Here is a 12,649-nt window from a genome sequence, read left to right as displayed (position 1 = left end):
ACACACAATCTCACACACACACACACACACACACACACACACACACACAGAATCTCACTCACACACACACACACACACACACACACATGCACAGATTCACACACACACACATACTCACAGACACAGACTTACATGCACACTCATGCATGCACATTTTGGCTGAGGTATCAGAGGTGTCAGGGGAGGTGTGACAGACATGCTGGGAGGGGAGAACGTGAGAGGACTAGAACTTTCCTTCATAAAAATCCATATGTGGAACATTAAAGAACTGTTTTCTTCTGTTGACTCAGGTGGACGTTTCCTGGAACAGCTTTAACTCGGGCGATGTGTTTCTCTTGGATTTGGGGAAGATCATTGTCCAATGGAACGCACCCAAAAGCAACAGGACTGAGAGGTTAAAGGTCAGTGACGGAATGGAAACCTCTTTCTCTTGAACGAAGCTAGAATGAAAATAAGACCATAAGAAACAGGAGTGGGCCATTCAGCCTCTCAAACCTGCTCCACCGTTCATTCAGACCATGGCTAATTGGATTGTGGCCTTAACTCCACCTCACTGCACCATTCCCAAATTCCTTAATTCCCATAGTGTCCAAAAATATCAATCTCAGCCTTGAATAAACTCAACAGTGGAGCATCCAGAGCCCTCTGGGGTAAAGAACTCGGAAGATCCACAACCCTCTGAGTGACGAAATTTCTCCTCATCTCAGTCCAAGATGGCCGACCCCTTATCCTGAGAAAGAGTCTACTCTCTTCAACCAATGGAGACAAACTCTCAGCATCTCCCCAGTCAAACCCCTTCAGAATCTTCTATGTTTCAATTAGATTATCTGTCATTTGATTTGATTTGACTTGATTTATTATTGGCCAAATGCGGACAACTGGGACTAGCTTAGTGATTTTGAAAAAGGGGCAGCATGGACAAGTTGGGCCGAAGGGCCTGTTTCCATGCTGTAAACCTCTAAGACTCTATTGTCACATGTATTAGTATGTAGTAAAAAGTATTGTTTCTTGTGCGCCAAACAGACAAAGCATACCGTTCATAGAGAAGGAAAGGAGAGGGTGCAGAATGTAGTGTTACAGTCATAGCTAGGGGTGTAGAGAAAGATCAACTTAATGCGAGGTAGGTTCATTCAAAAGTCTGACAGCAGCAGGGAAGAAGCTGTTCTTGAGTCGGTTGGTACGTGACCTCAGACTTTTGTATCTTTTTCCCGATGGAAGAAGGTGGAAGGGAAAATGTCCGGGGTGTGTGGGGTCTTTAATTATGTTGGCTGCTTTGCCGAGGCAGCGGGAGGTATAGACAGTCAATGGATGGGAGGCTGGTTTGTGTGATGGATTGGGTTACGTTCATGACCTTTTGTATTTCCTTGCGGTCTTGGGCAGAGCAGGAGCCCATACCAAGCTGTGATACAATCAGAAAGAATGCTTTCTGTGGGGCATCTGTAAAATAGTAGTCATGATGTGGAGATGCCGGCATCGGACTGGGGTAAACACAGTAAGAAGTCTGACAACACCAGGTTTAAGTCCAACCGATTTATTTGATAGTAAACTCACAAGCTTTCGGGGTTAAACTCTGCGTCAGATGGATGGAGAGCTCTGGCCTCAGACAGAGCGTATAACAACACAGACAGTTTACAGATTACTGATTAGAATGCATCTGTAAACTGTGTGAGCTGTTATACGCTCTGTCTGAGGCCAGAACTCTCCATCCACCTGACGCAGAGGGAAACCTTGAAAGCTTGTGAGTTTACTATCAAATAAATCAGTTGGACTTAAACCTGGTGTTGTCAGACTTCTTATTACATCTGTAAAAGTCATTGAAAAAAGGATAGAATTGCATTAAAAGCCATTCCGAGGAGATTTGCTTGACTCATTCCTGGGAATGAGGGGCTTATCCAATGAGGGAAGGTCGGACAAGTTGGGCCTGAACCCACTGGAGTTTAGGCGAATGGGAGTTGATCTTATTGAAGCCTGTGAGATATTGTCAGGACTTTGATCGGGTGGGTACGGAGAGGATAGTTCCTCTTGTGAGAGGGACTGTCCCGGGACTCTACCACCTCACTCGCTATGGAATTGGAGCAGCGGGGGCCCGACACCGGAGATCTGCATTGACCTTGCAGGGACGCAGTTTCAGAATAAGAGCTGTGGGGTGTGGAGAAATTTCAGAGGCCTGTGCATCTTTGGAATACTTTAAGCTGTGGGTGGACAGTTGTTGAGGATATGATAGATTTCTGGGGATACTGCGGTCAGGTGGAGTTGAGCAAGATCAGCTCCGAACCTATTGAATGGTCCTTGTTTTTAATTTCCTCCTTGGCAAGGCCAACATTTGTTGCCCAACCCTAATTGCCCTCAAACTGAGTGGCTTGCGAGGCCATTTCAGAGGGCGTTGCTGTGACTCAGGAGTCACATGTAGGGGTTAGACCAAATAAAGATGACAGATTTCCTTCTGTGACTTTGCTTTACGACAATTAGTGATAGTTCCTGTTCCAGATCTTATTCATTGAATTTCAATCCACTAATTGCCGTGGTGGGATTTGAACCCATGTTTCTTTCTTATTCATTTGTGGGACATGGGCATCGCTGTCTGGCCAGCATTTATTGTCCATCCCTACTTGCCTGAGGGCAGTTGAGAGTCACCCACATTGCTGTGACTCTGGAGTCACATATAGGCCAGACCGGGGTAAGGATGGCAGATTTCCTTCCCCAAAGGACACGAGTGAACCAGATGGGTTTTTCTGACAATCGGCAATGGTTTCACGGTCATCAGTAGAGCCTTAATTCCAAATATTTTGTATTGAATTCGAATTCACGCTGGCACAGTGGTTCGCACTACTGCCTCTCAACGCCAGGGACCCGGGTTCAATTCCTGCCTCAGTTCACTGTCCGCACATCCTCCCCATGTCTGCGTGGGTTTCCTCCCACACTCCAAAATTGCGCGGGTTAGGTTGATTGGCCGTGCTAAATTGACCCTAGTAACAGAGGATTAGCACGGTAAATGTGTGGGGTTATGGGAATAGGGCCTGGATGGGATTGTGATGGGCACAGACTCAATGGGCCGAATGGCCTCCTTGTGCACTGTAGGGATTCTATGATAATTCCACCACCTACCGTGGCGGGATTCGAACCTGGGTTCCCAGAAGATTAGTTGAGTTTCTGGATTTATACCATTGGGCCATCGCCTTCCCAAGAACATTAACCTGGAAGACATCTAGATTACTGATCCAAAGACATTTCGCTACACGACTGTCTACACCCTGATGAGGGTGACTTTGGGAGAAGGTCTGTAAAGAGCCCTTACGCAATGACAAAAGCATAGGGGGGACCAATAGTTTAGTGGTCACATCACAAACTGGGTTCAAATCCCTCCATGGCAGATGGTGGGGGTTAAATTCATTCATTGATAAAATGTGCATGTGAAAGTTCAAAGGAAATCTGCCATCCTTGCCTGGTCTGGCCCACATGTGATTCACCGTAGGTTTACCAGGCTGATTCCGGGGATGGTGGGACTGATGTATGAGGAGAGGTTGACTGGGTTAGGATTGTTTTCACTGGAGTTCAGAGGGGGGATCTCATAGAGACTTATAAAATTCTAACAGGATTAGACAGGGTAGATGCAGGGAGGATATTCCCGAGGGTGGGGGGAGTCCAGAACCAGGGGTCACAGTCTGAGGATTCGGGGTAGACCATTTAGGACGGAGATGAGGAGACATTTCTTCACCCGGTGGAATTCATTCCCACAGGAAGTAGTTGATGCCAAAACATTGAATGTATTCAAGAGGTGGCTGGATATTGGGGTGAATAGGATCAAAGGTTATGGGGAGAAAGCAGGATGAGGCTATTGAGTTGGAAGATCAGCCATGATCGTGGTGTAGCAGGCTTGAAGGGCCAAATGGCCTCCTCCTGCTCCTATCCTCTATGTTTCTGTGTTTCAGAGCCATGCGCTGCCCTCTGAAATGGCTGAGTGAGCCATTCAATTCAAGGGCAACTAGGAATAGGCAACAAATACTGGCCCAGACAGTGAGGGTCCCTTGTCCTATGGGGGGATAAAAGAGACTTCCTTAAGGTGAGTTGTTTCCTCACTCTCTCTCTCCCTCTCTTGCCCGCTCCCACAGGCCCTGATCCTTGCCCAGGATATTCGGGATCGGGAACGTGGAGGGAGAGCTGAGGTTGGAATTGTTGACGGCGATCGGGAGGATGACCATCCTGAGTTGATGAAGATAATGGTGGCCATACTCGGGGAGAGGCGAGGGGAGCTGAAGGAGGCAACCCCTGACGCCAGAGCCGACCAGCTCCAGAAATCCAACGTCAGGCTTTACCAGTAAGTTACCAAGGCACGCCCAGCAATAATCGGACCAGGGTAGAGCGGCACGGTGGCACAGTGGGTTAGCACTGCTGCCTCACAGCGCCAGGGACCAGGGTTCGATTCCCGGCTCGGGTCACTGTCTGTGTAGAGTCTGCATGTTCTCCCCATATCTGCATGGGTTTCCTCCGGGTGCTCCGGTTTTCTCCCACAGCCCAAAGACGTACTGGTTAGGTGCATTGGCCGTGCTAAATTCTCCCTCAGTGTACCCCAATGTACGGCGACTGGGAGATTTTCACAGTAACTTCATTGCAGTGTTAATGTAAGCCTACTTGTGAGACTGATAAAATAAATCAACTTTAACCCTGGGGGGAGCGGGAGGAGGGTGAAGTTTAACAGAACTCAAGTAACTTCTGTAAAGTTGTGTTTAAGTGTGGTCCTCGGTAGGAGTGACTCTCTTCAAACACCTGTCTGGTCGTTGTTACTCGTTCACTCTGTCTGTAACATTCGCTCCATCTCGCTTTCTCTCTCCGCAGTGTTTCAGATGCTACAGGAAGCCTGATGGTCCAGGAAGTGGCCACACGACCTCTGACCCAGGATCTCCTGAAACATGAGGTAAGTCGTGGGGCCTACAGGCGGGCTTCCCTAACAGAACGGAGACAAGAAGCCATCTCATTTATTAACTAAACTCCATCGCTACCTCAGCTGGACCATGGGTGAAAAATTCCTGATCCCAGACTGGGTGACTGTTCCCATGAATCCCGGATTCCAGGTGACATTCCCAACCCTGGACTCTGGATCACCATTCCCAATTCCATATGCTGGGTGACCGTTTTGTGATCACTGACGCCAGGTAGTGAATTCCGAATCCAGGATTCCAGGTGACCCCAGCTCATGGATCCCCAATCCCGAATTACAGGTGACTATAGGTGGCCAATTCCCAATCCCTGGTGACTACAGCTAATGAATTCCGAATCCCGGATCCCTGGTGACTACAGCTAATGAATTCTGAATCCCGGATCCCAGGTGACTGCAGCTAATGAATTCCCAATCCCGGATCCCAGGTGACTGCAGCTAATGAATTCCCAATCCTGGATCCCAGGTGACTGCAGCTAATGAATTCCCAATCCCGGATCCCAGGTGACTCCAGCTAATGAATTCCCAATCCTGGATCCCAGGTGACTCCAGCTAATGAATTCCCAATCCCGGATCCCAGGTGACTCCAGCTAATGAATTCCCAATCCTGGATCCCAGGTGACTGCAGCTAATGAATTCCCAATCCCGGATCCCAGGTGACTCCAGCTAATGAATTCCCAATCCCGGATCCCAGGTGACTCCAGCTAATGAATTCCCAATCCCGGATCCCAGGTGACTGCAGCTAATGAATTCCCAATCCCGGATCCCAGGTGACTGCAGCTAATGAATTCCCAATCCCGGATCCCAGGTGACTGCAGCTAATGAATTCCCAATCCCGGATCCCAGGTGACTCCAGCTGATGAATTCCCAATCCTGGATTTTAGGTGACTATTTCCCAGTTTGATCCCGAGCACTGTTGAGTTCTAGATGCCGAACAGTTGATGGCCACCCGTTCACCATCCCGGACTCCAGGTGACCATTCCTGATCCTGGAATCCAGGCAAACGCTCCCAATCTTAGGGGTGCGGGTGATCATTCCCTGGTCTGAGACTCCTGGTGAAAAAATTCCCGTCAGAGACTCCGGGTGAGTCCCTAATCCCAGGTGAGCGTTCCTAATTCCGGGCGAATCCTTCCTGATGCCGGTCGACGTGTATCACCTTTCCTTTCCCGACACTGGGGACTGGCTGGTAATCCAGGAACAGAAATCCCAGCCAATCTCCTTTCCTTCCCCGATCCCAGGACTTAGCTGGATGGCAGCAAGACCATCGTAAACTCTTTATCCTCACCCTGGCAGTCATTCCCACTCCGCACAGTCCAGGGATCAAATCGGAACCTCTCTGATTCACGTTTTGAATTCTTTGTTTTATTCATTGGTGGGACATGGGCATCACTGGCTGGGCCAGCACTTATTGCCCATCCCTAGTTACCCCTTGAGAAGGTGGTGGGGAGCTGCCTTCTTGAATGGCTGCAGTCCGGGTGGTGTAGATACACCCACAGTGCATTGACAACATGTCTCCTTTCCCCGACAGTTGAAACTCCTGAAACCTGCCTGGAGGTTGTGGCATTGATCTCCATCCTGAACCCAATCAGGCCATTGTTTCAGTGGCTCACCTGTTCCTTGAGTTGTGAGATTTTATTCGGGGTGGCACAGTGGGTTAGCACTGCTGCTTCACAGCTCCAGGGACCCGGGTTCGATTCCCGTGCTCGGGTCACTGTCTGCGTGGAGTTTGCACATTCTCCTCGTGTCTGCGTGGGTTTCCTCCGGTTTCCTCCCGCAGTCCAAAGATGTGTGGGTTAGGTTGATTGGCCATGCTAAGAAATTGCCCCTTAGTGTCCAGGGATGTGTAGGTTAGAGGGATTAGTGGGTATAATATGAAGGGATATGGGGATAGGGTCTGGGTGGGATTGTGTTGGGTGCAGACTCGATGGGCCGAAGGGCCTCTTTCTGCACTGTAGGGTTCCATGATTGGGGACGTGTGACATAAGTACTTTGGGCTACATTCGTCTGGTTTCGGAGGTTGGGCTCCGAGGATTCTCTAACTGGCGCCGCGCCAATCCATCTGTCCTTCTCTTTTGCAGGATTGCTACATCCTGGATCAAGGTGGTGTCACCATCTTTGTTTGGAAAGGAAAAGAAGCCACTAAGGAAGAAAAACGGGCAGGGATGAACCGGGCTTTGGTGAGTACGGCCCCCTCAGTTACAATGGAATAGACAAGGCAGCTTTGGAATTGGATTTAAAGCTCAGGGGGAGTTGATGGAATCCAGTATCAGTTATGGTCATTAGCAGGTGGGATTGAGAGCTGGAATATCGAGCTGGGTGTATTATGGGGTGGGGATTGATTAACTTTGGGTGAGATCGCACTCTGTGCCTGCAACGTCACACCCCTAACTCTGGGCTTCAGCGAATGGAGACAAGCGAGGTTGGCGGGTGTGTAATGGGAGACCAGCGAGGTACTGCCCGGTTCTTGTATCGTCCGACCAAGTCCAACTTAAACCCCCCCCACCCCAAAAAACTGTACTACCGATCCCAAAAGCGTCCCCCCCGCTCCAACCAACATAATCCAAGCCCCTCTCTCGCCCCCGGAGAGTGGGGAGGCTGTGTCCCAGGGTGAGTGGTTGCGACAAGGGCGATGGGTGGGATCTCGGTGGTGTGACCACAGGTCTACGCAAGTCACAAAGTGAGAAACCCACTGGGGACATGTTTTTGGGGGGGGGGGGGCGATTCTTCCAGCCCTCTGGGTTACTCCAGCTGATTTCAATATTTAAATTCCAATTTCACATCCCATTAGCGAGCCTGGGTCTGCAGTCTCCGCACCCGCTCCCCCCACCCCCCTCCCCAACCTCCCCCCCCCCCCCCCCCACCCCATCGCCCCGGCACCAAGAGTGGTTCACTCCAGTGGGGTTTACCCATGGATGGGAAACTGGTGGCCCGACCCCGCTGGAGGGAACAGAGGCCCTGGAGACCCCACGGGACGGGGGGGGGGGGTGGTGGGGGGGGCACCGGGGTTAAGGGTCCCCCCCCCGGGTAGTGCTAGGAAGAGGAGACCGGGGCCAGTCAGCGTGCTGGGGTGGGGTCAGGACCGCCGGGGCGATCGGGGCTCGCGGGAAGAGGAGGGGGAGACACTGAGGCTGGCCTGGATAGGGAGGGCAGTGATCGGGGGTGGGTGGGGGGGTCAGATTGACAATGTTGTGGGGGTCGCGGGGCTGGCCAGCCATCGGGAGACCAACAGTGCAGGGGGCTACTGCGCATGTGCACATCTCAGCACTGACAGATCAGTGTATGTACAGTACCCCACTCAGGGCTCTCCAGCAGGGAACAGTCCCAACACACCATTAGTGTTTTCAGAGTGACTCACACCAGGGCTCTCTGCAGTGCTCAGAGTCTGGGAGATACATTCTGAAACTCCCCGCTGGAAAAATCAACGGGAGTTACTCCCGTTTTCACATCCATTTGGCACTTAGAGCTTTTATTTTGGAAGAATCGCCCCCATTATCATCAGAAACTCTACCCCCACCGGTGCCTGGGTGCAGTGCCGTGGGGGTGTGCCTGGGTGCAGTGCCATGAGGCAGTGCCATGGGGCAGTGCAGTGGGAGAGCACTGTGGGGCAGTGCCGTGGGGAGTGCTGTGGGGCAGTGCCATGGGGAGTGTCTGGGTGCAGTGCCGTGGGGGAGTGTCTGGGTGCAGTGCCATGGGGAGTGTCTGGGTGCAGTGTCATGGGGAGTGTCTGGGTGCAGTGCCGTGAGGCAGTGCCATGGGGCAGTGCAGTGGGAGAGCACTGTGGGGCAGTGCCGTGGGGAGTGCTGTGGGGCAGTGCCATGGGGAGTGTCTGGGTGCAGTGCCGTGGGGGAGTGTCTGGGTGCAGTGCCATGGGGAGTGTCTGGGTGCAGTGCCATGGGGAGTGTCTGGGTGCAGTGCCGTGAGGCAGTGCCATGGGGTAGTGCAGTGGGAGAGCACTGTGGGGCAGTGCCGTGGGGCAGTGCCGTGGGTGCAGTGCCATGGGGGAGTGTCTGGGTGCAGTGCCATGGGGGGGCGCCGTGGGGCAGCGCCGTGGGGGTGTGTCTGGGTGCAGTGCCGTGGGGGAGTGTCTGGGTGCAGTGCCGTGGGGGGGGGCGCCGTGGGGGAGTGTCTGGGTGCAGTGCCGTGGGGGGGCGCCGTGGGGGAGTGTCTGGGTGCAGTGCCGTGGGGGGGCGCCGTGGGGGAGTGTCTGGGTGCAGTGCCGTGGGGGGGGCGCCGTGGGGGAGTGTCTGGGTGCAGTGCTGTGGGGCTGTGCCGTGGGGGAGTGTCTGGGTGCAGTGCTGTGGGGCTGTGCCGTGGGGGAGTGTCTGGGTGCAGTGCTGTGGGGCTGTGCCGTGGGGGAGTGTCTGGGTGCAGTGCCGTGGGGCAGCGCCGTGGGGGAGTGTCTGGGTGCAGTGCCGTGGGGCAGCGCCGTGGGGGAGTGTCTGGGTGCAGTGCCGTGGGGCAGCGCCGTGGGGGAGTGTCTGGGTGCAGTGCCGTGGGGCAGCGCCGTGGGGGAGTGTCTGGGTGCAGTGCCGTGGGGCTGTGCCGTGGGGGAGTGTCTGGGTGCAGTGCCGTGGGGGGGCGCCGTGGGGGAGTGTCTGGGTGCAGTGCTGTGGGGCTGTGCCGTGGGGCAGTTGCCAGGGGTCCTCCTGGGAGTGCTCTATTGGGATGTGGTTCCTCTTATCCGTATTTGGTGGGTTCCCCGTGTCTGTGAGGGGGAACTGCCCATGTAGACCGGAGGGGGAGCGGTCTGCAAACCCTTAACTGCCCTATCCCTGTAACCCCAGGTATTTACCCCACTAATCTCCCCTATGCTACACATCCGTGATGACTCACTGTTTCTATGGCGACTGCTTGCCGTGAAGCCCCTCCTCATTGTCATTCCCTCTTCCCATTCTGCCACCTTCCAGGGATTCATAAAAGCCAAGAACTACCCGCCCAGCACCAACGTGGTGCTGCTGAATGACGGTGCGGAGTCCGCCATCTTCAAACAACTCTTCAAAAAGTGGACAGTCAAAGACCAAACTCAAGGGCTGGGCAAGAAACACACAGTGGGCAAGATCGGTAAGTCCCACTCACTCACACAACTGTTATACAGATCGGTAAATCCCCACTCACTCACACAACTGTTATAGAGATCGGTAAATCCCCACTCACTCACACAACTGTTATAGAGATCGGTAAATCCCCACTCACTCACACAACTGTTATAGAGATCGGTAAATCCCCACTCACTGACACAACTGTTACAGAGATTGGTAAATCCCCACTCACTCACACAACTGTTATAGAGATCGGTAAATCCCCACTCACTCACACAACTGTTATAGAGATCGGTAAATCCCCACTCACTCACACAACTGTTATAGAGATCGGTAAATCCCCACTCACTCACACAACTGTTATAGAGATCGGTAAATCCCCACTCACTCACACAACTGTTATAGAGATCGGTAAATCCCCACTCACTCACACAACTGTTACAGAGATCGGTAAATCCCCACTCACTCACACAACTGTTATAGAGATCGGTAAATCCCCACTCACTCACACAACTGTTATAGAGATCGGTAAATCCCCACTCACTCACACAACTGTTATAGAGATCGGTAAATCCCCACTCACTCACACAACTGTTATAGAGATCGGTAAATCCCCACTCACTCACACAACTGTTATAGAGATCGGTAAATCCCCACTCACTGACACAACTGTTATAGAGATCGGTAAATCCCCACTCACTCACACAACTGTTATAGAGATCGGTAAATCCCCACTCACTCACACAACTGTTATAGAGATCGGTAAATCCCCACTCACTCACACAACTGTTATAGAGATCGGTAAATCCCCACTCACTCACACAACTGTTATAGAGATCGGTAAATCCCCACTCACTCACACAACTGTTATAGAGATCGGTAAATCCCCACTCACTCACACAACTGTTATAGAGATCGGTAAATCCCCACTCACTGACACAACTGTTATACAGATCGGTAAATCCCCACTCACTCACACAACTGTTATAGAGATCGGTAAATCCCCACTCACTCACACAACTGTTATAGAGATCGGTAAGTCCCACTCACTCACACAACTGTTATAGAGATCGGTAAATCCCCACTCACTCACACAACTGTTATAGAGATCGGTAAATCCCCACTCACTCACACAACTGTTATAGAGATCGGTAAATCCCCACTCACTCACACAACTGTTATAGAGATCGGTAAATCCCCACTCACTCACACAACTGTTATAGAGATCGGTAAATCCCCACTCACTCACACAACTGTTATAGAGATCGGTAAATCCCCACTCACTCACACAACTGTTATAGAGATCGGTAAGTCCCCACTCACTGACACAACTGTTATAGAGATCGGTAAATCCCCACTCACTCACACAACTGTTATAGAGATCGGTAAATCCCCACTCACTCACACAACTGTTATAGAGATCGGTAAATCCCCACTCACTCACACAACTGTTATAGAGATCGGTAAGTCCCACTCACTCACACAACTGTTACAGAGATCGGTAAATCCCCACTCACTCACACAACTGTTATAGAGATCGGTAAATCCCCACTCACTCACACAACTGTTACAGAGATCGGTAAATCCCCACTCACTCACACAACTGTTATAGAGATCGGTAAATCCCCACTCACTCACACAACTGTTATAGAGATCGGTAAGTCCCACTCACTCACACAACTGTTATAGAGATCGGTAAATCCCCACTCACTCACACAACTGTTATAGAGATCGGTAAGTCCCACTCACTCACACAACTGTTATAGAGATCGGTAAATCCCCACTCACTCACACAACTGTTATAGAGATCGGTAAATCCCCACTCACTCACACAACTGTTACAGAGATCGGTAAATCCCCACTCACTCACACAACTGTTATAGAGATCGGTAAATCCCCACTCACTCACACAACTGTTATAGAGATCGGTAAATCCCCACTCACTCACACAACTGTTATAGAGATCGGTAAATCCCCACTCACTCACACAACTGTTATAGAGATCGGTAAATCCCCACTCACTCACACAACTGTTATAGAGATCGGTAAATCCCCACTCACTCACACAACTGTTATAGAGATCGGTAAATCCCCACTCACTCACACAACTGTTATAGAGATCGGTAAATCCACACTCACTCACACAACTGTTATAGAGATCGGTAAATCCACACTCACTCACACAACTGTTATAGAGATCGGTAAATCCCCACTCACTCACACAACTGTTATAGAGATCGGTAAATCCCCACTCACTCACACAACTGTTATAGAGATCGGTAAATCCCCACTCACTCACACAACTGTTATAGAGATCGGTAAATCCCCACTCACTCACACAACTGTTATACAGATCGGTAAGTCCCACTCACTCACACAACTGTTATAGAGATCGGTAAATCCCCACTCACTCACACAACTGTTATAGAGATCGGTAAATCCCCACTCACTCACACAACTGTTATAGAGATCGGTAAATCCCCACTCACTCACACAACTGTTATAGAGATCGGTAAATCCCCACTCACTGACACAACTGTTATAGAGATCGGTAAATCCCCACTCACTCACACAACTGTTATAGAGATCGGTAAATCCCCACTCACTCACACAACTGTTATAGAGATCGGTAAATCCCCACTCACTCACACAACTGTTATAGAGATCGGTAAATCCC

At 51.1% G+C, this 12,649-nt stretch overlaps 1 protein-coding gene across 1 annotated transcript in view; it reads left to right on the top strand.

The window, feature by feature from the left end:
- vill (villin-like) overlaps positions 1-12,649 on the top strand; it is a 77,656-nt gene that overhangs the window by 31,511 nt on the left and 33,496 nt on the right. The window contains 5 exon segments of the mRNA XM_080213633.1: positions 291-401; positions 4,110-4,315; positions 4,834-4,912; positions 7,012-7,110; positions 9,841-9,994. Coding sequence (XP_080069759.1) covers positions 291-401; positions 4,110-4,315; positions 4,834-4,912; positions 7,012-7,110; positions 9,841-9,994 — 649 coding nt within the window.

The sequence above is a fragment of the Carcharhinus amblyrhynchos genome, chromosome 2 (genome assembly GCF_965287045.1).
Source record: "Carcharhinus amblyrhynchos chromosome 2, sCarAmb.v2.hapA, whole genome shotgun sequence".
Classification (NCBI taxonomy): Eukaryota; Metazoa; Chordata; class Chondrichthyes; order Carcharhiniformes; family Carcharhinidae; genus Carcharhinus; species Carcharhinus amblyrhynchos.
Note: the sequence above shows the minus strand (reverse complement) of the source record. Positions and strands in the feature narration are given on the sequence as shown.